At 45.5% G+C, this 24,843-nt stretch overlaps 1 protein-coding gene across 2 annotated transcripts in view; it reads right to left on the reverse strand.

Moving 5' to 3' along the window:
- The window catches only part of CEP85L (centrosomal protein 85L), a 112,625-nt gene extending 90,391 nt beyond the window's left edge, over positions 1 to 22,234 (reverse strand). Inside the window, exons 1-2 of one of the 2 annotated variants that reach the window (XM_084285153.1) lie at positions 22,024 to 22,234; positions 5,724 to 5,885 (exon numbers count right to left, since the gene is read on the reverse strand). In XM_084285153.1, the coding sequence (XP_084141279.1) occupies positions 5,724 to 5,885; positions 22,024 to 22,078 (217 nt within the window). In that variant the 5' untranslated portion in view covers positions 22,079 to 22,234. Of the gene's footprint in view, positions 1 to 5,723; positions 5,886 to 22,023 lie in introns of those variants that run through there. The other variant, XM_084285154.1, reaches the window with a different exon arrangement.
- Between the last annotated feature and the right edge of the window lie 2,609 nt (positions 22,235 to 24,843).

The raw sequence follows: 24,843 nt of genomic DNA on the forward strand, positions 1-24,843 counted from the left end.
GCTGAAGGCAAAATTCACCAAGCGTAAATGGGCAGAAACACTCCCACTAGTTGGAGAAAAACCCTGCCAATAATTTTTATGTGAGGTAAACTGAGCATGCCCATCCTAGGAGTTTGTTTATATGGACAGACTACCACAAAAGAAGGCAATGTATCAAGTTAAAGCAGCATGTATTTCTCTCTGCAGAACATACTCACATGTGGTACTAGTGAGTGCCTTCGAGCCAATTTTAAATTCAGAGTACACAGATCCACAAACATAGCACACTACAGGCAATTTCCCCATGACTTTAGTGGAAAGTTAATGGCATAATTTTTTCCATCAACTCCTAGAAATATGTTAGTAGACTTCTGAGATAAAGCAGGTTTAAATTTTGTTCAAATCCTCGCAAAAAACTCAGAAAATAAACAGCCAACCTCTGAGCATTAAATATTTATACTCCCCTCAGAAATACAGACATTTTACTTGCAGCAAGGAATGACAGTACCTCTCCTACAAGGAACAGAGTTTAATACAGGCTTAAGCAAAGTGCACGTTTCTGATCATCAGGACAGATAATATCCAAGTAACACAGCAAGGCTGACTCACAGAGAGCACTGCAGAACGTGCGGCTTGGCAAGTAGAGAGGAAGGAACAAAGGAAGAACAGCTCCAACTTATTTTCTTCCCTCCAAATAACCAAGCAACTTCATCACACTTACACCACACCTTGCTAGGATCCAAATGCTTAAAAGACTGATCAATACTCAGCGTTTCAGAGAAATCCCTTTAAATGATCATCTTCCAAAACCACAGAGCACAGCAGACGATGAACACGGAGTATACTTGCCAGCTCTCAAGACCTGGGATCCTTCTGCTACTGCACCTTCCTGGCCAGCATCAGAACAGACAGTGCAAACCAGTATTTGACTGTATGCGCTCTCAATCCCGTTATCTTTAGCAGCATGCTAAACTAAGCAAACAAGAACGCCTCATCCGTAGATGTTGCCTCCTGACATTCAATTCTGCCTTTCACTAAGTTCTATTCAGTAGCTATTTTTATTAGCTTTTCATTTTTCCTCTCAATAAAAAGAAAGAGCATCAGAATACAATGCTCAGGACCTCCTGGAAGAAGAAGGCTCGAAATAGCAAAATTAAATAACTTCAGAGCTGGCTGCACTATGTTCCCTGGTGTATAAAGAAACACTACAATTAAATTGAACTAATTAGATTTTTTTGATCCGATAGCAAGGTAACATACTCAGGAAAAACGACAGACGAGAAGCTCCTCTGGGCCTCATGGCATTAAAACAAGTTCCCATTCTATCATTCAAGTATCCCAGCAAAGTCCTGCCTATCCCAAATGCACTGATAACGTATCAAGCATGTTGCATCCGATCCGTAACGCTCCCCAAATCACCACTTGTGAAACCTCTCTGCCAAAGGCAACCTCTTTATAACTGCGGAACAATGTTTTAAATTGCAAACAATTTAAATAAAGCTTATTCAAAAATAAAGTTTATTCAGCTTTAGATATGAAAAGAAACACTGTTACCCACCCATCCTATATCAGCATTTCTACCAGGATTTATTAAAAACCAGTTTAACTAGCAGAACATCAACTCCCCAGAGAAACAGCTGTAGCTGCGATCTTCTGTATCCTCTCTCTTTCAGGAAAGCACCATTTTATGAATTTTATGCTTATTAATTAGCAACCTTGACCTGCCATTAGTGGTTGCAATTTAATAAAGAGAGAGAGAGATCTGCTTTATAAGGATGTTTCCACAGGAAAATGCTTTGGCCTACAAGAGCAGCGTGCCCTGCATCTTGCCACTTCAGTATCTAGTTCGTATCCCTCCTGTCCAAAAAGCAAAACTCAATACACAGAAGAAAGAGCTCTGCTGACGTTTACACTCCATTTAATTTCTGGTAAGACCTTGATTCTCCAATTACGTAAACCAAATAAAAACACTCTCAAAAACACTTAAAATGTAGACTTCACATTTCCTATGCACATGGTATTGAGAAAATGGTATTGAATTCAGCGACTGCAGGATGACTTGCATAGGTGTCACAATGGTTATTAAAAACTGTATAAATGCTATCACTGCTGATGGAGAACAGGAAGCTGTGTTTCATGAATGCATGCCACATTTCCATGTACTATCCCACATCTATTTCCTAATGGATATTGCGAATTGCAAAGAAGCACTTTAATCTAGAACATGCATTTTAAGTAAACAGAAGAGTAAAAAATTTATAACAGCTGAGTTTACCATCACATTTCCTACATCAAAAGACTTCTAAATATTTGTTTGGTAACTCTCTGAAATCTGCTTCCATTTGGAAAACTTCTGAGTTGCACAAAGATAAGGCACAACACCCTGTAATGGGATGTTTTCAGAACTTTATACCTGCAGTTTTTCACTACAAGAGAGGCTTTTTCCTGCCACCCACCTCCCCCTAGCCTTATTTCAGAACTCAAGCTAAGAGAGAAAACATTAAATGACAACTTTCTCAGTCTGAAGCTTAAGGGACAACCTATATCTGAAGGCCTACAAATAGTATAGCTGCTAGATGTTTGACGTTGGGTGGTATCTTGCTGATTTCAGAGCTGGTAATGAGAACAAAAAGCAGAGTAAGATGGGTCAGACAGGCTTTGCTGGTATCTGATCAACTATTAGCCACCAATACAAACGTTTTCTTCCACACATTTCTTCCTGAACACACCCTCCTGCTCTACCAGAAATAAAGGAGTTTTTGCAACATGAACTGCAGTTTCATAGTGCTCTATATTTCACTTCCAACATCTTTCCTAACAAAGAACACGACATTTTTCTGAAGACTAGCTGCATTCAACATCCAAGAGCAAACAACTCACAGGACAAGATGAAAATAGTACTAACACTATTGCTTGCAAGTAGAGAAAAGTTTAAAAAGGAAAGGATCTGGAAAAGATAGTATCAAAAGCTTTTCCTCCTGCTCCACACAATATGCTTGTGTGTGTTTTTCCTCCTCACTCAAAAGCTGATACAAATCCAGAATCACTTACTGACAGGAAACAACACCGAACACTATACTAACTGTCATTTACACAAAGATAAAACACCTTTTTACATTAATCCTTAATTAAGAACGCGTTAAATTAGAAATTTAGGACCTTTCTACCCAAACTAACATCCCTACATTTAAAGTTTTTTTATAGTCTCACTTTTTTCCTCAGCTTCCTCCAGTCCACATGAACATTGCTCAACTTCAATACTGAAACTCAATTAGTCATTTAATTTCCTAATTTTTCTATTTTTGCACAATATAACATAAAAACAAACAGTGGAATAAATTTTATCTTGCCCTTGTCAAAACCCATCTCTCCCCCAAACCATATACATGTGAGCAGAACACAAGAGCCACTTTGTTTTACTTTTTAAGCCCTGCACTTTCAAAAAGAACTAATACTCCTCAGATGAAGCATGACTAAATAGATGAATTTGAATGGATATTTAAGATCCAAGGAAAAACAGTAAAAACAGATTTTAAATGCACTGGAGCTCCATTCCCTCCACCAGTATATTTACAAGTAACCACGTGTCTGCACAAATTAATTCACCTGCAATTCCCGTAATTAAAGATATTAGCATTAATTCTGAAATTAGGTTTTCGATTTTTAGTAGGCGTAGTAGAAAGGAAATAGCTAGGCCACGTTTCATTCTCTGAGCGTTGTTACAAATTGTAATGATCTGCTGACTTGTGAAAAAAATTCCCTCTGCAAAATCCCCAAGGGCTTCTTCCCAAGCCCCACATTGAGAGCAGATGGCCAGCATCAAGCCTGCAATTACTGGCCTGGCAGTCCCACAGATCGCAACAATATTCTTTTCTTTTTGGGGAAGCAGCTTGAGATGCAGACAGCTAGGTATCTTAGGCAACAGCACTTTCCACTAGAAATGTACAGACATTCAATATCCAAACCTGGCATACGCTCCTTGCCTTAACTTTCACTTTACGTTTCCCTCTTTTCTCCTTTAACATTTTCTTTTCTACTACTTGAAGCTTCTCAAAGAAAGTGGCAGGATACTGATAATATCAAAGATACAGAAAAATTGACCATTGTTAAGTATTGCCAGATGCACAAACATCAGGAACTAGTTGCTGCTGCAAATTTTTTCCCTCTTTACTTTCTGTTGAGAAACTCCAAACACAGATTGTAACAGCGCTCTGCTGAGAGCATGCAAATGGACAGAGCTATTAGTTAAATGGTAACAAATGACTATCAAACTTGTGATTGCATCAGTGTGTCATCCCTCTTCCCACCCACCCCCAAGAACAGTTGTGCTGTTCTCTTCAGCCAGGAGAACATCTGATGAAAAGGTGCTGTTTCATTTCCTCTCCTTCCTCCCACCCCTCAAATGGGGAAGCAAGCCCTCAAAAAAAGAAGAAGGGAGAAAAAAAAAGAAAAAAAAAAAGCGTGGTTTTAACTCAAATACTGCATCTTAAAATGCTCTTCTGCAACACTTGGGTGAGTCAGCTTGTACACACATAGTGTATATGAGAGAGCTTCATACCCCTTACATTCCCAACAACAACAAAAAATAAAAATGCAGTAAGACTTCTTCATTAATAACCATTTAATATTTGAATTTCACATCAAAGAGCTTGAGTATTTGAGTAAAATTTCATTTTAGCAAACCTAGCAACAGATTAAAAATAAAAGTTTGTGTCAAGAAAGTTTTAAGGAGTTTCCAAGGACAGCCTTTCCAACCTACAGATACAACAGGAAGGGGGAAAGGATTCCCTCATCTACAAAGCCTAACAGACTTAACTCGGCATCATTTGGACCTCCCTTCAGCGTTCACTCAGCCCTCCTGTAGAGACTTCTGCCTCTTACAACGTACAGCATCCCTTAATTCACTTCTACTAATTCTCCCCGTTCTTCCTCATTTCAGCTGCCAACTCCCTGACACAGAAATGCACAGGAGAGAAGTATGCTACAGCCCCATTTTGATTTAGCTTACTCTTGAAAATCTTACTGGAATGTAAGTTCCCAAGAAGGCAACCTCAAGCCTTATTACTGCCTGGTTTCCTTCTCATTCGGCCTCATTTCCTATTCCCACATGCCCGTGGAGAGGGTAGCAATATTATGGAGAGGCTGCTAACTTAAAGGCTGAACCCCTCCCTGACAAGCACAACTTTGAGTGATGATGATTTAGTCCAGACTGACTTTTGACAACCTTTACATACCGTTGATATGCCTCAGAGATCTTCGGTGATGTGTAAAAAGCCATGCAATAAAACAAACATATTTCCCAACAAGAGAGGACAACAATCCCATTTTCTTCCCAGTCCACTGAGTAAGCTTTCTCTGCTGAAGCACACAATAAACACCAGAAAGCACTGCCCCTTCAGCAATTGCCTTTTTTTTTTTTTTTCTATTTTTACCAGTTGTTTACCAAGTGATGGTGTATGAGGTATTATTTCTCTGTTTAAATCTGGCACCTCTTGTAACTGCAATTCTCAAAAGATGGAACACAAGTACAGGCGCTGTGGCAGAAATGTAAGTGAATGCACACAGTTCATGCAGAAGTAAATTAATTAAACCTCACCAAAATAATGACTTGGTACCGTCAGCAAAACGCAGAACTGCATGCTCTCAGCTTTGGAAAAGCACCATTATTTTAGAAAACATAGCTTTAAAACATTTTGGATCGTTTCTCTCTCAGAAACATCCAATATTTGACAGTGTCAACTCACCTTCCACACTATCAGAACAGGAGGTACCAATCCCAGTGTCCCCGCTGTCGGAAGCTATACTGTGTCTTCTGACAGGATTGCTTTGACTGCTTGATGCAATGGCTGCGGACTGCCACGGGGATTCAGTACCAGGTAACCATCCCACTGAGGAATAATCTGAGCCTACAAAGAAGGAAGCCAGAAGTCTGTCATTACAGATACAGTACAGAAATCAACAACAAAATACTGGTCACAGTGAAAAATGAGCCCTGTGTTTCATAGTTCAGGTCTGAAACAGGTTCTGTGCCAATGTTTGTTTGTTTTTTTTAAATAAGGTCCTTTTGCTAGGTGGAATCCTCCCAAGAAACCCAAGTAAATACACTTTTACTATTTAAAAACACAGCCCTCCAGCTGTTCTTGCAATAACTTTACCAAGATTCTTATCATGTATTTTCTGTCCGAGAAACGGTTCTCAACTCACAGCAGGATCTTGTACTGCAAGCACTCAACTACAAGCAGAGAAATGAAGGTGTTCCAGCAACAGAAACCAGCTGAAGATTTTGCTGTTGGAACAGTCATTTCAACTGTACAAAACCCACAGGACAAAGGTGATAAGAAACAGCAATGAATTGGTTAACACTGGTGTCTAGAGCCCTTCACTCTGTTTCAGTGTTACCAAAAGCTGTCAGTTATCACAGGAGGGACTACCACCTCAAGCAGGGATGCTGTGGCTGCACACAAGCTGGCTTTGTGAGACAGCTATCCACCTAGGGTTATTTTCATTTTGCTTTTTTATTTTTTCATTTTTAATAATGGTTAAAAGGTTTAAGCACAATTCAGAGCAGCAAGTAAGGCCTTTGTTCAAGGAATTTTTCTCAGTATGTACCTATTTTATAGTCAGTCCCAAGTGAAAATACACCACAGAGTACCACCTGAGAGGACCATCACAGCTTCCAACAACCAGCATCTAAACCCAATTGTTGTTTACAGGCAGAACACCGATTGCTGTACTTGGGGCTCCAGATCAGCAGAGGCACAGAGGCAACCCAGGAGACGAGCACAGCTTTCTATATAACCACACACGTCCACCCCCTCCAGCAGCACGCTTTGCATAACGCTTGCAGCAGGAAGTGACTCACCAAGAAGTATCAGTTCACATGTAAAGTCTCTCAGGCTACATGTGGATATTTTTAGGTCATTAAAATATTTTCAGCAGCGTCCATCCAAAGTCGTGAGAGCAATTTACCTCTGCAGTGACATCTGCAGCTCATTCCTAACTCCAGCTGTACTTGGTTCACAGAAAATTAAGCAGAATCGTAGAGTATCCCGAATGGGAAAGGACTGACAAGGATGTAGTTTAGAAAAGGATGTTAAAAAAGGATGTAAACATGTACATATATAAGCGCCCCACACACATTTACTTATCTTACATTTACTGATCTTCTTTCCTTTGACACATTTTTCTACCTTTTCTCCCTGTCTTCAGTACCTCCCTCAGTTCCCCTTCCCTTAGTGCTGGTGCACCCATGCCTTGTGCAATGTATTCCCTTCTCTTCCTCAAACTTCTCGCCTTCCCTCCTAAAAGCCTCTTAGCGCATAGTTATTCCACAGAGTTGCTTTCAAAAGCCCCAGGATCGGGTGGCTGAACCCAAAACCAGAGGCACGAGGGCCAGTGGGCCATGGAGAGCAGCCTGTGCAGAGGCCCAGCCGCGATCCCCTCGCGGTGCCACCACAGGCGCCACCTCTGCCTCAGCACCGAGCACACCGCGGTGCGGTAGCTCACACAGGGCTAGTGGGAAACTGGGACGCTTCTTCCCCGCCTGCCACCCGGCACATCTTTCACTGAACACTCTGGCTGCGTTGGGAGCAGTAGTTTTTCTCTGCCTCTCCCAAAATAGCCCCGCTCTCGGCAGCAGGCGCACGCCGCGCTCCCAGGCCGCAGCGAGCTATTCCAGCAAGAGCCGAGCTAATTAAGCCTGAGGCAGTCCTGGTTTAGGAGACATTTAAAATACATTTATAGAAGAGGAACTTCAGTTTCATTTACCCTTTTAGTACAATACACCTCTTCGGTGTAATTCCAGCTTTTATGGCATTAAGCAAGCATTAAATGAAATGCAGCAAATAACGCTACCGTAACTCCTGCACATCAAATCAACACAGCACTGAGTGTCAAACTCTTCCAACCTCTTGGTCACAGGGATGCACAGTATTGGGACCTATGATCATCCCTACACAGCCCCTCAAAAGGGTAATAACGTTACCCTTTGAGTAATAACAACTTCAAACAGCACAGAAGGACAGAATAATGTAGGTAGAAAAGGACGTTCAGAGGTCATCCAGTCCAGCCCCCTGCTCAAAGCACGGCTAATTGGATCCGACTGCTCAGGGCCACGTCCCGCCGAGTCTTGAGCACCTCCGGGGACAGATGCCACGATCTCTCTGGACAACCTGTTCCAGCATTTAACCACCTTCAGTACAAAGAAGGGTCCCCCAACACCTCACGAGCGTGCGTTGCACATCCCAGAAGGTGGAACAGTACGCCGCAGCTGGACCCTACAAAGAGTGCAAACATGCTGTGAGGTAGGCAGTCAGCCCCGCTGGGATCTCTTTAGTTATTGTATGTTGAGGTAATAGAAAGTATCCTAAAACACCCTGCTGCAATCTCTTCTCTATCTCACATCTACACACACGCACGTTCTGGACACACCGAGCCCCAGGTGTGGTGCTGAAGCGTGGTCCAGTGGGACTGCCAGCACAGCGGGACAGGAGCACACCCCTCCCTCTGCACCTGGGGGCCACAGAGCATTTCCAAGTGAACTCACAGAGCCTGACCCTCGAGCTGGCAGTGCTGAAGAGCTCTGTGCTGTACGCACACAGAACTCACACAGATCAGCATGAGTCCAGCATGAGTTTATCAGCCCAGGCCTGCCAGATCCCACCTGGCTCTCCAGGGAAGCACCTCGGGCTGTCTGCACCGTGCTCGGGACTTCAGACGGGTGTCCTCACTCAGGTGCTCCCTGTTGGCATCCCCACTGGGATCATGCCTGACCCTTACAACAGAGGCCCAGAGAAGGGGCTGGGAGGGGGCAGACCGGTCTCACTCCTCACTCACTGAGCTTTCTCTGTTTAGGAGACCTCTGTTTATTATATCCCAAGGAGGAGAATAGTCTTAAAACTGGAACAGATTGAAAAACACACCATTTCCCTATTTTAGATGTGCCAAGAGATCGTGCTTGTGCTTGGACACTTCAAGAAACACCTTCTCTTTGCCCAGAAGTCCTGACATTAAACCTGTTGCATCCTTTAGAAAAGATAACTAACCACATACTCCAGGAGTCTAAACTTTTTACTTTTCATGGTGCATCTACATCTTCTGACCTCGCTGGCCTAATGGTGATTCTCCACAACACACAGCTATTATGAAAATACACTGTTTATATGAAAAAGAGCTTTTCAAGGCTAAACAAACCCATTTCTACAAAAGGCCAAAAAAGGTACAAGATAGTAGAAATACGCTCATTAAGAAGTCCCAACAGTAAGTTAAGGGTACCTGACTCGAAGTCCCAGAGAGCAAATTAACCCCCCCATCACTGAGGGAAGGTAATTATGCAACCTTATAGGCCCCATTAGCCCAGGTCATTATTTAAAAAATAATCTGCTAGTTTCACTATCTGAAACAGGCTTTCAGAGAGAAGTCCTGACAAACCACCCCTTGCCACGCTCCCCAATTTACGCTTCCTACCTCCTTTTGAACAGCTCTCTGTAAATGCCTAACCTCTCATGCAGCAGACAACCTACACTGAACAAACCAAGAGTAAGAGGAGAAAAAGATACCCAAGGCTGCCCTCGCTGCTCAGCTAGCACACCTGCTTTACCCTGCTGCTGTAGCCTCAGACCTGCCCATCGCCAGCCAGGGTCCATCTGCCCAAAATACAGAGTGGGGCAAGAGAAGCAAGCCCAAATTTCTTGTAGATTTATGTGCTGCTTGATTGTATGTTGTTGTTTGACTACAAGCATTGCTTGTTGCATCAGGAAATACGAGCAGTTGACTGTATCCTTGAATTTGGCCACCTAAATACACTGCCATGGTGCTGTGCCTGCATTTCAAGCAGATCAGCTAACAACAGAGTATATGAAGTGCAGGAAGTAGCCTATTTATTAAAGGCCAGCAGTTGTTGAAATTTCACTCCACAAAAGCATCCATCTTTTTCTGTGTATTACAGACTGCTGGCAGGGAGGCAGCTAGTTAAATCAGGATCATTACCACCCCTAATTTCCGTGGCATGCGCAGAGCCCACATGACCTACACATACAAAGTAACAGCACCACCATCTTTATATTCGGTTCCTAAAATACCTCTAACTTGCCTGAGCGTACAGAGGCTTATTTAAGTGACAGCTACGGTACTGCTGCTCTACCTAGATGCAGAACAAAAAGCAACGGCACCAGACTTAACTGGGTTTCACAGCAGATGCATCCTTACCAAAGCAGGCCTGTTTTTCTATTCCCCACCGTGACTTTGACATGGATCGTGACCAGAAGTGAATCACCAGTGACAGCCGGTGTAAGTTTACACAGCCAAAAGATCCTGACGGGGAGATTTTACTACAGTGCTATCAAAAGCTGACAGCTCTGCAAAGCTCACTGTAGTACAACAATATTTCACACCAGGATGACATTAGAGCCTGCCTGAAGCTCTCTCAAGGACAGAGTCAGCATTTCAGACCAATCAGCCAACGTCAGTGAGTTCACCCTCACCATCAGCAGCTCTACTTTCAACTAAATGAAAATTTTACCATGCCACGTGAACAGCTATGGACACCAGAACAGCCCCGTAATATGCTAACCAACACAAGGCCCACATCCAAGATGAGATGCTACATCATTCCTCATGCACCAACTTACAAGTTCGGGGGTTCTTTATACAAAATAAACCAGAGATCATCCAAACACAGCAAAAAGGCTGTGACATCTGGTGACAACAAGACGACACCAATGCACTGTCACCAAGAATGGTCACAGGTATCTCCCTTCCGCCTCCCTCTCCAGTCTAAGGAGTTTTCATCCAAAAAGGATGATCTTCCAAATAAATAAATAAATATATTTTAAATAACAGCCCGGTACCAAATAGAAAGTTGTTAAAATAAAGGCATGCACCTGCCTATAACACACCTCTCCCATGGAACTGACGGGGTGGGAGACCACCACCACCCCACTACTTACGCTGGAAGAAGCTGACGCTGGTGTTTTGAAAGAAGTCAGCCCCTCCATGCCAGCTTTCCCCCTCAGCTTCCCCTTCAGGGAAACCCTCCAGGTTTCAGAGTCCCTCTTTTCCGTCTCTCCCTGTCCCACAGCAACAAGTAGCCACGCGTCTTCCCAAAAGCAAGAACCTACAACCACCACCGCGCAAAGGGACTCCCAGTGAGCTGTTCGCTGCCTTGTAGGAATAAAAGGTGCGGACAGAAGTTTCAAACAAACAAAAAAAAAATTAACTTCAGTTGGAAAATGTTTTCCTCACCATAACTGCAAAATCACCGTTGTTGAAAAAGTAAAGAAAACGTCACTTCAGTGTGTGTTTTGTGCATGGCAGTTCTTTGCCAGTAAATATTCTATTTTTATCCACTGCTGAAAAGACGACACAAAGAGCAAGAGAAGGAAAAGGGGGCAGCGGAACTTAAAATACAAGAAAACCCTATCCAAAAAGTAGACACAAGAGCAGGTGTTGTACTTTAACTCATTTATATAGTCTGAAAAGAAACTTGATAGTCTGATAATGATTTAACAGCAGCCTTCTTCGATCAAAGATGAGGCAAGAGATAAACTGGATTCATTCAATCTGCCATCCTGACACAGTACAAAGAGCCACACGTGTAAGATAAAGGCCTTGCAGATAAAGGCCAAAAAAATACACATGAACAAATAAATACTCTTGAAAACAGCAATAAAAAACCTGGCAAGCGCCTCATCCCTGTGATCCTTCTGCAAAATGAACTGCAACTTTTATTAATGCAAATGCCTCAGACAAGTTCCAGGTCTACAACACAACCTCTGCTCTTCTAAAATCCTACTCTTAAGATGAGCAGTGCCCTGGAAAGAGAGGGTCTATGATGTTTCCAGGGAAGGCGGCCAGCTGACAGCATCAGGACCCTTCTCCCAAGGCTCTGGAGGAGGTGGAAGCTCACAGCCCCACGAGCTGTGAACTGAGGTGCCAGCAGGTCCCAGTCTCTCCTCCCTCCCAAAGGCGGCTGAGAGTAGGTGGATGACACAGCTTCATCCCAGCGCACGAGCGAGCAGAGTGAGGTGGGATGAAGTGACAGCCTTAACTACTGAATCTGTACATTTCGGTTCCCAAAACCACTTTACAGTGTCAGCTAGCTGAAATATGATTCATCCCGAGGACTCGCATCCTTTATTAGTGGGCTTTCTTGACAGAGCTTGCAAACTATTTAACCAAGCTCTCCTGGTTTTTCAGCTGGAAATTGAATAGAACAATCATAAACATGAAGAAAGATAAAAATGTACAGAGTGGGAACAAAATGCGTGAGCTTAAGCAAAAGGATATTGAAAGAGAAGCCTTTCTACTTGCATTTTTACTTGTACAGCCTGATAACACACAAGGCAGCACACAAAGGCCGATAGCTGTACTCTGCTCTCATCACCCACAAAAGAACTCACTGGGGAGAGACAAAAACATCCCAAAATAATAGAGGAGAAAAATGAGAGGAGAGGAACCCAAAGGTGCCAATCCTCAAAGTACAGTCCCCAAAGTGAGCATACGCCTGATTGGCAGTATCAGAATTTGCCTAGAGTCCTATTTTAAGGAGTACGTACTCATACTGCAATTCCCTAAGAGAGACACATTTTAACTAGATTGTGACACCAAACCTCTGGTTTTTTATGCCTCAGGAATTTGTTGATAAAAGGTTAAATCTTTTTTAAAATAGAAACAGCTAAATGTACAATCTCTCTTCATGTATAATTACAGCTATGAAAACTGACTTCTATGCAAAACAGTATCTCTGTGAACTTTCACAAGCTACAAATATTCATGACTTTATAAACGTGTAGGACAATGCACAGTACTAGGCCAACCCCTGCCGAGGTCTCTCATGCAGGGAAGCACACAATCCAGAAGGAAGAATGGGAGCTAAGAAGGATAAATTCAGAACCTCGCCACGGTAGCTGAAGATGGACACAACCAGCTACCTCTCTTGTCCCCAAACCCACACTCAGGAGCAAACAGCAAGCCAGGTCTGCCTAGCAGCAGTGCCAAGCAGGGAGTGGGGATGTAGAGGAACACTGGGATGCCCAACAGCAACCAGCTCATCACCAGGCCAAACCGCCCGGCCAAATAACCCTGCTGCCAAACTGCACATTAAGGCAGACTCTGAACTGGAGCAAGACTGGCATAAATTTCTGCAGGCTTCACTACGCAGGGCAAAATCTGTTCAGCGAGCGGAAAGCTGTGCTCAACGCAGCACTTTGCTAGCTTTGTAGGCAGCAAAATCCTTGCACTGACACAGTGCAATAACAGACTGAGCCTCTCTGATTCCTAGTCTAGGAAGTACGTAGAACAAGGACTCAATTCGTAACACTTTGTAACTTCTATACAGACAGCATTTAGCTGCATTTATTTAATTTATCAACCCGACAAAATTCCTACCGTTGTCAGGAGAGCAAAGGGTTTGCTTCCATTTCATCACTGACAGGGGCAAGAGCAGGAATCCAGCCCAACTGTTGATAGCACCCCTGCGAGTTCTCCTCTTCCAGATAGAGCCCATTTGCATAAGACAGGACTTCAAAATCCAAGCTGCAGATGTTTCTTATTTCGAGCTTGGCACACGGACGACATATATTACCTCATGCCTGCTATGCTGGCTTGCCTCTTTGTCTTTGGACTCCGTGCACTATTCACCCCACAGAAACACAAAATGATGTTCTTATCCTCCATTCACGTCCGTGTGGTAGTGGCCAGCCTACCTTTTGTACCTGCTAAGTTTATCACAATACGAAGAGGGGAATGTCCAGCAAAATAAACACATTGTTATGCTTAAAGTTAACACAAACAGCTAAACCTCAGGACACCCAGCCAGTTCCTGGAGTCTGTTAAAAGGCTGTGCGTGCTGTAGGTGAGCAGCTAAATCCTCTGTCTTTAAAAATAATAATAATAATAAAGCAGCCAATGACCGTAAATTATCATCTGTGTCTAAGCCCCTCTCGGAGTTTAGCTATATTGGAACTCAAAACCACAATCGTTATGTTTTTCTTTGCCATTCCAACATTTTTCTTCCAGAATTACCTTTGTCCTTGCTCTGTTTAAAGAGCTAACTCCATCTCCTCTATGCATGGGGAAAAGTGAAGTCATCACAGCTGCTACACCAAATCAAAAAAAAAACTTAAATGATTTTATGCAGTTCCCACACTTAGCAAAATGGATTGAATAAAAAAGTCTAACAGTTTCATTTTTTTTCAGAAGGAAGCGTAATTTCTCTCTTTTCCTTGAAATCGGATCTAAAGATATCCATGGCACTAAAATAACTGGTAAAGACAGAGACCAAAAATAAAATCATTTCACTGATCCAGTTTGCTAAACCATAACAATGATAGCATTTTCCCATCTTTCTTCAAAGAAATCTAATGTGCATTATACACACAGCAGAATCCACTTTAATTTGGATGTACCAGAGACAGACAGAGCCTTCAGGCTATGTTTTCAGTACACACTTATAGAAGCATGCACAACACGTAAGGGAGTTCCTACACCTGTGTTAAAAGGGTCAAATTCAGACTTCATGCAAGTCATTAGCAGACTGACTGCAGGAGCTTTCAGTGCTTTGGTCACGAGGTACAACATCCAGTTTCCCTGTTAAAAACTCTTCCTTCCACTCATGCCTATTCAATATATGAGCAAGGAGAGAGAATCTGGAATTTAAAAAGAAAACACAGTAGTTTAAAAAAAAATAAAATCGTAGTCTATATGACTTAACGGTACTCATTAGGATATTTCCAGCCAAAACCAGTAACTTATGTGTTTCCATCTTCACAACTACAATCACTTTTGATGCAAAAACCTTTCACTACAATAATTCTACTGACCACACATGAGCGCCTGTTCAGTCAATGTGGCATTTAGGATGAAGTGAACAGAGAGATACCAAGATCGCAACTCTTAGCTGTGTTTTCCACAGTCGTTAGCAGAATTGATACAGTTTTAAGTAATGGTGTTGTCAGTGACTTTTAGTGTTTCTAGTTAGGTCACTGTTCCCCCACTTCCAGCCTCTGATCAGTACAAGTTACTGGGCTTTTCTACAAAGCATTTTCACATGCATTAATTCTCAAATATAAGATTGTCTCCAAAGGTTCAAAATTATGAACACACACAAACAGTTTTGCTGTAGAGTGGGCACTCAGGAGAGAACATACCATCTTTTAAAGAAATACAGACTTAAAAAAAAAAAAAAAAAAAAAAAGCCTTATATATTCTGAAACCTTGAAAAAGTTGCAGCTTCCCACACCATCTGGAAACTATGCTACGAAAGGAATAAAGCAGACATTAAAAACATACGGATACCTTATAAGGAATCTCAGATCTGACTCCAGGACGATTCGAGAACGTTTCCTGCCTGAGTACTGCACCGTGAGCCTCTTAACATATTAGGGAGTTGAAAGTTAGAAAAGCGTCATTTGCTGAAAGCCCGTTTCAGGTATTTTAGTCCATAAAGAGGCAGCATGAGTTTTCCTTGACACTGCTTGCATTGTGCTTTCTCAGCAAGACCGAGATGGTCTCCTGCCACCTCGCCAGTCATCACCCACTATCCTGGGCCAGCTTCAACCTGAACGCAAGTCCGCTGAAGGGCTGAAGCTACAACGTCCAGTATAATCAATGTCACTTTTTCCTGATCCTCTCCCTTAATCTTCCTTGGCCTTCACGGTAAGTCAGGATTAAGGATATACTTCCTGATGTCATCAGCAGTACCACAGCGGCCAAGCAGGACTGTGCTAGGGGATTTTCCCCTCCCTGTTAGCTGACTTCAGAGCCCGCCCATTTGACCCCAGGTATTCTGCATGTGCCTGACACCAGCACAGATGCCTTCTGCTGCAGTGGCTCACCTTGGGGTCAGGCAAAATCCCTCCTTTATCATTTCTTTACCATTAGCAAAATCCCTCCTTTATCATTTCTTTACCATTAGTATCCTTGGTCCAGCCCCTCAGATGAGCCTGCCATAAGGCTGAATGCGTGCCAGGGCTGGCCCCTCGAGAAGGGTAGGAACAGCTATGCAGCAGATCATTTGAGCTGTAACATGAAATCAGGCCCTGCAATTCACACACGTACACCACCTCAGGCAAAGAAGGTGTCTGTCTGCCACATCTTCCAAATTTCAGAAACCATTATACCCTGAAACTGAACAAGAAAACTCTCTGGGCACTTGCCCTTCCCTTTTTGTTTGAGTTACCGCCTCCTTTCACAGCAGATTCTCAAGAAACAGCAGAGGTCAGGGGGGAATGGGAACAGAGGGAGGCAGTGCCGCTCGCAGCAGAAGTGGGTCACTGTGCACAGCTGGGCAGGCAACGGGACGCTCGAGCCGGGCACCAGCGCCAGATGTCGCGGAGCTGCCTGAGGAGAGCGGCCTTTCCGCGGGAGTCAGCACTTCCAGGGGGAACGAGGGAAGAGTTAAGACTAATATAAGCCTAGGCATAGTTGTGAACCTATCTACACAAATTGTTCCCTATTACATCTTCTCTAGCCATCCACCCCCGGGGCTCTGCAGCTGGTCTGCAGGCTCCCATGCACTGTGCATCTCCTCGGCTTCCCCCACGCAGCAAGGAGCTCCCACGTGGGAGACCAGGACAGAACCCAAAACTTTCACAGACCTCAGCGTCCCTTCCAACACCCTCCCTTAGCACTAGCAGGAACAAACTTCAGGGCTGCATACAGCATTACTCCAGGCATACCAAGAGGGACTCGGAGGGCTCTCCTCTCCCCAAGCTGTACCAGGTGCTGGCAGCGGGGGCCTGAGGAGAGGCCAGTGGCTGCACCTCTGGAAGGACGTGCAAGGAAAGGTCTTAAAGCACTACCCAGGAGCAACGAGTGAGAAGCAGCCTCGCAGACACCAAGGTGTCACTGTGCTGGAGCAGAAAGTGCTGACAGGGGTAGGCAGGGGGGTGTCCGGAGCGAAACCAAGCCTGGGAGAAGGCGGGAAAGGGAGAGAGGGTGCTTTTGTGGTGTTCTCTTTGTGTGTGCTTTTTTTGTCTTTGTTTCTCACTACAGAAATGTACTTTAATTGTCAGTAAGTTAAATCCAGCTGCCCACACAATCTGTTTTGCCCGGGGTGCTGGAGAGGGATTCCCCATCCCCACCTAGGCCCGCCAGCTGGTCCATGCGTGCGCCCCGGCCCTGCCAGTGGGGTCGGCCGGGAGGGAGCCCGGCAGCCAGACAAGGCCAAACCCCCCAAAGTCACTTCGAAGGACGCTTTCTGAACCACGTAGCATGGTTTAAACATGTTTTAAAGCTAATTACGGCCACAATGAGACTGTTTTATTGTCGGTGTATGGTTTCAGGACACATTTGGGCATCTGACAAACAACTGACAACTACGATCGTGTCAGCACTTCTTCAGCCAAAAAGCAACTAGCGCAGGAGTTGGATTACTTGGACTCTCTTACTATTGAGCCACAGGCAAGTCATAGGACAAAAACAAGCACCCCAAGAACACATCAGGCCGAGCTGGTATTGGGGGTAGCGCTGTAGATGTGCTCCTTCCCTTAATTAACCCATCTACAGCAAGCAGGCTTTGCTTCCAGCAGGGGCAGATGATCATCTCCTGATACAACCTCAAGTCACGGGAGGCTTTCAACTCTTCTTACCACTGCGTATCATTACTGCATTTGGCAACTCGTCCGTACTCTGAGAGGCACGGGTCTTTTAGCTGTCCTTACACGCCTGCTGCTGAAGTCTTAGCACGTAACCGTAACAAGCAATAGTAATTCGGTGGGCATAAATCCTGGGTGTTCAGTGGAGAAACCACAGGTGCTCTTATCCAGCTAGCACTTCCTTCACCTCCCCCCCTCAGCACAGACGTGATGGCTCTGGCTGCCTTTTACCAGGCACTTATTCCGCACAACTGTTTAAAATTAATGCATTCTTCTCAAAATCATTAGACGAATTACTGCTTCCTTTAAAAGGAAGTATTAAAAGGACAAAAATGTCCTTTCGTGGTGTGAAACCACAAGCTGATTTTTCGGTAAACATGTTACAGACGCGAGATTAGAAGTACTGCTAACCCCTAAGAACAGGCATGTAATATGTTCGTGCATCTTTACAGTTTGAGAAACTACTGCTGTCTTTGCAGCTGGGCAGCTGAGACATTTGGGTTTTGTGTATGTTAAAAGAGCTGACACTAGGTCCACAAAAGCGAATTGCCTGGAGAGAGGGACAAACCGCATTGTTCTGAAGGGATGTACCTAGCGCCTGTTAGCTCGCCACCAGCACTGGAAGGCAGGCTGTCATTTCACAGCCACACGGCCCATACAAGATGGCAAAGGCCATTCTACCAGCCAGGCTTGTAGATTTTTTGTAGATTAACACTAGATTTCTAAGCTCAGGTAATCAATTTTATGATGTACTATACGTATAAGTATATGCATACGTTTGTAACTGGTAATCAACCCCAAGCCTGCCCTGGTGATGTAACTCACCATTTACTGCCGTGCCCAGCCTGCCAAGATAAGCCTGCCTTCTCAGATGTCTCAAGCACTGCCACGTCTTCAGCCACAGGCTCCCAACAGACCAGTGAAACCCTTTACAGAAAGGAAGCCATGGGATTTCTGCCCCCCTTCCCCAGCCCAAGTTAGAGGAGCCCCCCTCTCCCCACTGCTCCGTTGTGAAGCTGCCTGTGAAGCCCATGGTGCCCAGGAGGCAGCGCCCCGTGGCCTCATAATGTGCCATGACCTTCATTTTGGTTGTGACATCATTAAATCGACACAGGGACAAGCCCTGTGGCCAGGGCCCAAGGAGCAGAGGGCACCACGCGGCTGCTTTTATAGTGCCAGTCACGTCCTTCGGAGCAGCTTGCTTCATGCACTTCATCGCTCCTCACGTCTATCTCCTAACTAGCACTTACCACCAAATTTCGGTGGTCGGCTACTGGCAGTACCGCTCAGCAGAACGAAGTCTGAGTGGAGGCAGTGCAGTTGACTGAAAGCAGTGAACATTTGGTTTTTTCCTTCGAAAGTGGACGTTTTCCACTTTCCACTGGCATCTGTTGCACACGCGCAGCCTGACCGACCGGCTGCCGCCCCCAGAGAAACGCCACGTCCAGATGAACACTTTCACAGACTTAACCTGGGAACCAACTGCACGCTTCAAAGGATGGCGTCGATGAGCAGGCAGAGGGCTTGAAGCCCTGCGCATCCTTCACCACAGTTATTCAAACTCGTGCAGCACAGTGGGTAGCTGTTGCATTTACGGGGGGATAAACCGTGCTGCAGGGTTTTCATGAACAATTAAACGTTTACAAGAAGGCTGGAAAACTAGAATCAATCATACACGTTCCAGAAGTAGAAATGTCCTTTTTCAGGACCGGTACTAAAAGTGTTAAGAGTGAATTTATTTTGCATAGGCAGCAGAATTTGTTGTTCAACCCACTGGTTAAACAACAAGCACCTACCTAGAAAAAAACTCGGAGATGTGCAAACAAGACAGCACATCTTTTTCAGAGAGTGTGCTCCTATTAAATGGAAAATCAAGAAAAATCTGGGAATGACAAGAGGGAATAAAAACGAAAGCCAAAACCGAAATAGTCCAAGAAGTGACCTTGCCTGTTACATCTGAAGAAAAATCAGAATGAATTTGCATCTATTACTGAAAATTTGATAATTGCCCTACATAAACAGTTACAGGATTCGTCAGTAGGCACCTACACCTAGCTTTGTAAGTGAACTGTAAGACTTTCAACATAGCCACAACTTCTGAATACCCATATCCATGGATGACTAACATACAGCTAGCAAAACACAATGCTTTTCAGTAATAACACAGTTTAACAAGGAAACACAGTCCTCAGCTGTTATGCTCCCACACCAATATTTAAAAGACAACATAATCAGAATCCCTATTAAAGAACTGCTGTTAAAGAATTAAACGTATTCTGTCAGAAGAAATATTCCTCCAGCTTCAAAGTAAGTGCTTAAACTCCTGCGTCCTAGTAGGACACTACTGTTCTGTCTCCAAAATACTTTTCTCACAGACAGCCTCTCTCTCCAAACATGAATAAATAAATAAGCCTAACCTGTCAATAATATCATAGCACGGGATCTCAGCAGCCATTACCCCTTCATTATAATACCTGCATGGAGCTAATTAACTTCCCCTTCTTTAGAGGAGTTAGAGAACCTCACAAAACAGCTTGTCGACTATTTCAAAGCAAGACTGATGAAGGAAGGGACTACTGTGTTGGAAACTCCAGTGCAGACATTGTACCTCAAGGTTAAACTTCAGCATTATGCACTTGCTTTCTAATGAACCACTACCTTCTGTTAGCCTCTCTTATCTCAAATTAGGTTTATCTACAACAGTTTTGCTACCTCGTTTGTTTTCCAAAACTCATATACAAACACATATTTTGAACTTCTCATTAACTCTGGGTATTGAAGGAATGGAGGGATGAGGAGTAAGGGAAAACAACAAGCACAATGAGTTCTCAGATCTCACAGCAACATCTGAGAATTAAATTCTGACAAGCAAGCAAGAGGAAAACATTCATCCAGTTCCTTACCGATCAGCACTGCCGTGCTAAAACATGCTATTTGACCCCAAACAAACCAAGGGAGGACAAAGCAATGAATGGCCCAATCCAGAGTTTTCTGAAGCAAATGTAAAAACGAAGACCAACAATGTCAGTAACAGTGCGGAGCCAGTGAATGGCACAACCAGCGCACACATGTGAGAGCCTCTCAGTGTTCCTGCCCCAAACACAAATAACCAACAACTGAAACACCAAATTCCTGCAGTTTCTACCAAAGTAACTGCAATCTGTGCACCTAGCTCTGAATACCCAGCGGCTCTGCACCACCAAGATAACGTAACTTCGCTCTTTTACAGGAAGCGTTAAAAAAATCCACGCTTCAGCAGGGCAAGCGTGTTATACATAGGAATTAATAATAGTGGTGAAGAAAAAAGGAACAATGCCTTCTTTCACATCACAGGGGACAAACATTAGACTATTTGCAGAGATTCAGGCAGCTGCTGAGAATGTCTTAGCAGCTCTTGTATTTGCAAGAAAAACCCTGTCAACTGAAACCAAAACAATCCTGCCATTTAAATGCGTCAACCTACCGTGTATGCAGTCATATTTTGCGTTTCCAGCATTTAAATATGAAATCGTGAAGGGGAAAAAAAAAAAAAACAAATCCAACAGCACTACTTCGCACTGGGCACTGCGCAGCCAAGCCACAGACCTTCACCGTGCTCTGTGACTTCAAGCAGTGAAAAATCTGAAAAATCACAAAATACTTGCAGGAACTCTGCAAGGTGAAACGAGTCCGTCATGCTCCCAAATCCTGAAAAAAAGGCGTCCAAAAACACTTTGCTCAGGGGCTCGCCTCTGCAGAAGCGCTGGCCGTGTCACTGCGGCCGCTTGGCCCCTCGCTGCCGAGGAGATGCCGGCTCGAGGTGACCGCCTGGCGTCCCTAATTCCGAATTTAAACAGAATTTTAAATTAAATTTAAACTCAACGTAAGCTGCCCCCTGCCAAGCTGTGGGTCCCAGCCTCTCCTTAGCCTGGACACGGATAGAAAAGGGATGCAGAAAAAACCAGGGCTCAACAAATCCCGGGTGTCTCGGGGATTGCTCGCAGTCTAAGTCACTAAGTCACATAAAACAAAAAAAAAAAAAAAGAAGAAGGGAAGCAAGGCTGCTTAGATCCGCTGCCCAAGGGTATACTAACAAAACAAGCCAAAAAAAAAAAAAAAAAGAAAAAGAAAAAAAGGAAAGGCAGCCAGCCAAGCCCACGGAAGCGGATTAGGTCGGAGCCAGCTTCACCCCGCGCCGCGAGTCCCGGCGGAGCACGGCAGGCCCCCGGCCCCACGCACGCCAGGTTTTAAAAACTAAAACAAATTTAAAAATTAAAACAAGTACAAATTTGGGAAACATAAAAGCCCTTCTTCACCCCCCCACCCCCCCCATCTCCCCCCCGAGGGCAGCCGCAGAGCCCGGCGCCGCGTCCCCCCCGCCGCCCCGTCCCCGTCCCCGTCCCCGTCCCCGTCCCGTCCCCAATGCCCGGAGGGGTCCCGGGGGGGTCCCGGGGGTGCCTCCGTCGCTTACCGGCCCTGTAGCCGCGCAGGCTGGCGCCGAGCTGTGTGTGCAGCCCGCCCCACATGCTGCCGGCCGCCGAGCGGGGACGGGGTCGGGGCCGGGGACGGAGCCGAGGGGGTGTTAGCGGGGGTCTCCCCGCCTCGGGGGGGCCGCGGCCATGTCGGTGCCGGCTGCAGGCGGCCGGGGCCGCGCCGCCGCCTCCCGGCCCTGCGGAGCTGCGAGCGGGGCGGGGACGGGGGCGGGGGCCCCGCGGCTGCGGCTGCGGCTCCGGCTCCGGCTCGGGGGGAGCCGGCGGCGGGGGACGGGCCCCGCCTCGCCTCGCCTCGGCCCAGCCCCGCGGGGGCCCCGTGCAGGCGGTGGGGGAGCCCCGAGCCCTGTGGTGGCCGCCAGGCCTCCGCCCGCTGTGCACAAGGGGGCTGGGGCCGGGACCAGCCCCCAAAAGGCGCCGCTCCGGAGTGACTCCGCTTCAGGAGGCCGAGGGTGCCCTGTGGGGGTCGGGGGGGTTCGCAGGTCTCCTGTGAATCGGCTCCGCCGCAGGACTCCCGAGTGTCACCATCAAGTTTAAGCCACAGAGCTGGAACCAAAATGCCCCCGTCAGCAATAACGCAGAGCCAGAAAGAGGCTTCCAACCCCTTGAGCCCGCTCCAAGTACTCGGGGAGAGGATCCTGGGGAGAGGATCCTGCAGTAGCAGCGTTCGTGTTTCTGCTGGTGGTTTGCAACCAGAGCCCAGCCGTCCCCCTTCTGAGCCTACCAGCAACCCACATTGCCCATCACATCACAAAGCGAGGGAGAAGATGCTCAAGACAGCTTCTGACTTCAGTGTAACCATCCCAAAATCACAACACCCACCACTGCCAAGATAAAAACAAGGCTTTAGCTTTTATTGCAAAGGCCGATGGACATAGGCGTAGAGGTGAGGTGAAACGGGAGCGCTTCATGCGGAAACGCACACGATCAATAAATAAAATCTGTGCTCAAGGACTTCCTGCTGACCGAATGCATTTTTAATAGTAGCTGATTATCACGGAATAGCTTTTATCTCTTTGGGAAATTATAGGTTAGATTTCAGCACAAGTCATATTTTATTTATGCCTAGCTAGGTATCCAGAATGTGCTCAGTAAAAGAGAGGCCTCAGAAGCACAGGAATGAGCTGGTAGGAATGCTTGCATATTGTTTTGTCTTCCTCCTTACCCACAAAAAGTTCTCACGTTGTCAGCAAAGACCTGACATGGCGTGCACTCCTCACCAGCTCATTGTACCTGGGGAGCAAAACTATCGCTTTCCTAGGTAAAGCTGTAGAAACAGGCTTCAAAAAGTTAGTAAGTACTATCTTGCAAAGCACCCAGCACCAAGGAACAAGTAAACAGCTTAGTCCAAGAGGTCTTTAAAGAGCCTGCCGGTGTACAACATTGGTTTCATGCTGCTTTGTTGAGTTTGCTAAACTCTGGGTGAGCCTTGTGTAGCTAGCATGCTTGGAAGGGCGCACAGCGATCTGTGAGGAAGCTGAGCACCAGGAAGGGGAAGGCTTCGAGCATCAAGTGAGCAGAAAACTTCCCCCATCAGTGCAGAACTGTGGTGTCTGTGACGCTGCCCCATAGCACAGCTGCGAGAATCATGACACCAGAAAGCTGCATGCCCAGGAACCACGTGCTAACGGGTCTCTGGTCTGCTACTACACGTCGCTGCAGTGCTGTTACGTGTCTCGGCACTGCCCTTCGTGGAGGCTTTGCAGTTTCGTATGTCTCTCGTCTACTCATGAACAATGCTGCAGAGGAAAAAAAGCAGGGAAAAAAGAGGGGATCGGCGTGGCAGAGCACCAGCAGTTGTTTGGGCTGAATCATTTCCGTCACACTGCTTGCAGGGGGAGGTTGACTCAGCAGCTTTGTGTCTTCAGGGTGTCTGAGCTGGTCCTTCTGGGCTTTTAGTGTTACTGCTCAGAGCAAAAAGAAAAAAAGTATACTTAAATCTGAGCAGTCAGATAGCCGAACCTCAGACACGTCCCTTGTTTTGATTGGATTTTAAGTTATTTTTATAGCAACTGAATGGACGTAGTAAAGCAAATAGCCTCAGTGTGTCTGCCTGGAAACTGGGCCAAACTGAAGGCAGTAGCTTCACTCTGTGAATAAACTTAGCTTGCTAATGCTGTGTTCAGGTACGTTTTACATCTGCAGTCTTCTTGAGCACAGTTCTAGATGGGGAGCAGAATCTGTTTTAGATTCTCAAAAACCTCTAAAAAAAAAAAAAAAAAAAAAAAAGCTGTGCTAGCTGGATTGGACCTCCAGCAAAGATGAGTTTGTGCTATTTATTGCTGTTGAAGCAAGCAGTTCCTTTACATGGATCTGAGCTTGGAGATGCAGGGGACCCCGAGGACATCCCAAGCCCCCCCCTTTGTAACAAGTCCATGTTCTCCCAGCTGAGCGGAGCGGATGGGTCCTGCTGGCTCTGGTCCACAGTGCCTGCACTTGTGCATCTGCACCTAATGGTGCCTGCTTACACTAAGACCACTTGCACTGGTTTATCACCTTCTAAATCTCGCGGGTTGGTAAGAATTAGGAGCCTGGCAATCTGTGTTCCAGCACTGCCCCCCTCCAGAGGGGTGTACAGTTGAGGATACTCATTGAAAGTGGCAGTGTGGTGCCAAGGAGACCTCGTAACCTTACACGTAAATCAGCAGTAAGTGGAAGCCGCCTGCACCCCAGTGTAATTATTGTGAAATGTGGTGCTCCAGACAATGAATGGACTCAAGTTGCTGTTGTCTGAAAGGCCTTTTCCCCACCTCTTTCCTCATGACACAGACTCCACCTTCTTGGCAGGACCAACAAAGGCA

The sequence above is a fragment of the Netta rufina genome (genome assembly GCF_964035555.1).
Source record: "Netta rufina genome assembly, chromosome: 3".
Lineage (NCBI taxonomy): Eukaryota > Metazoa > Chordata > Aves > Anseriformes > Anatidae > Netta > Netta rufina.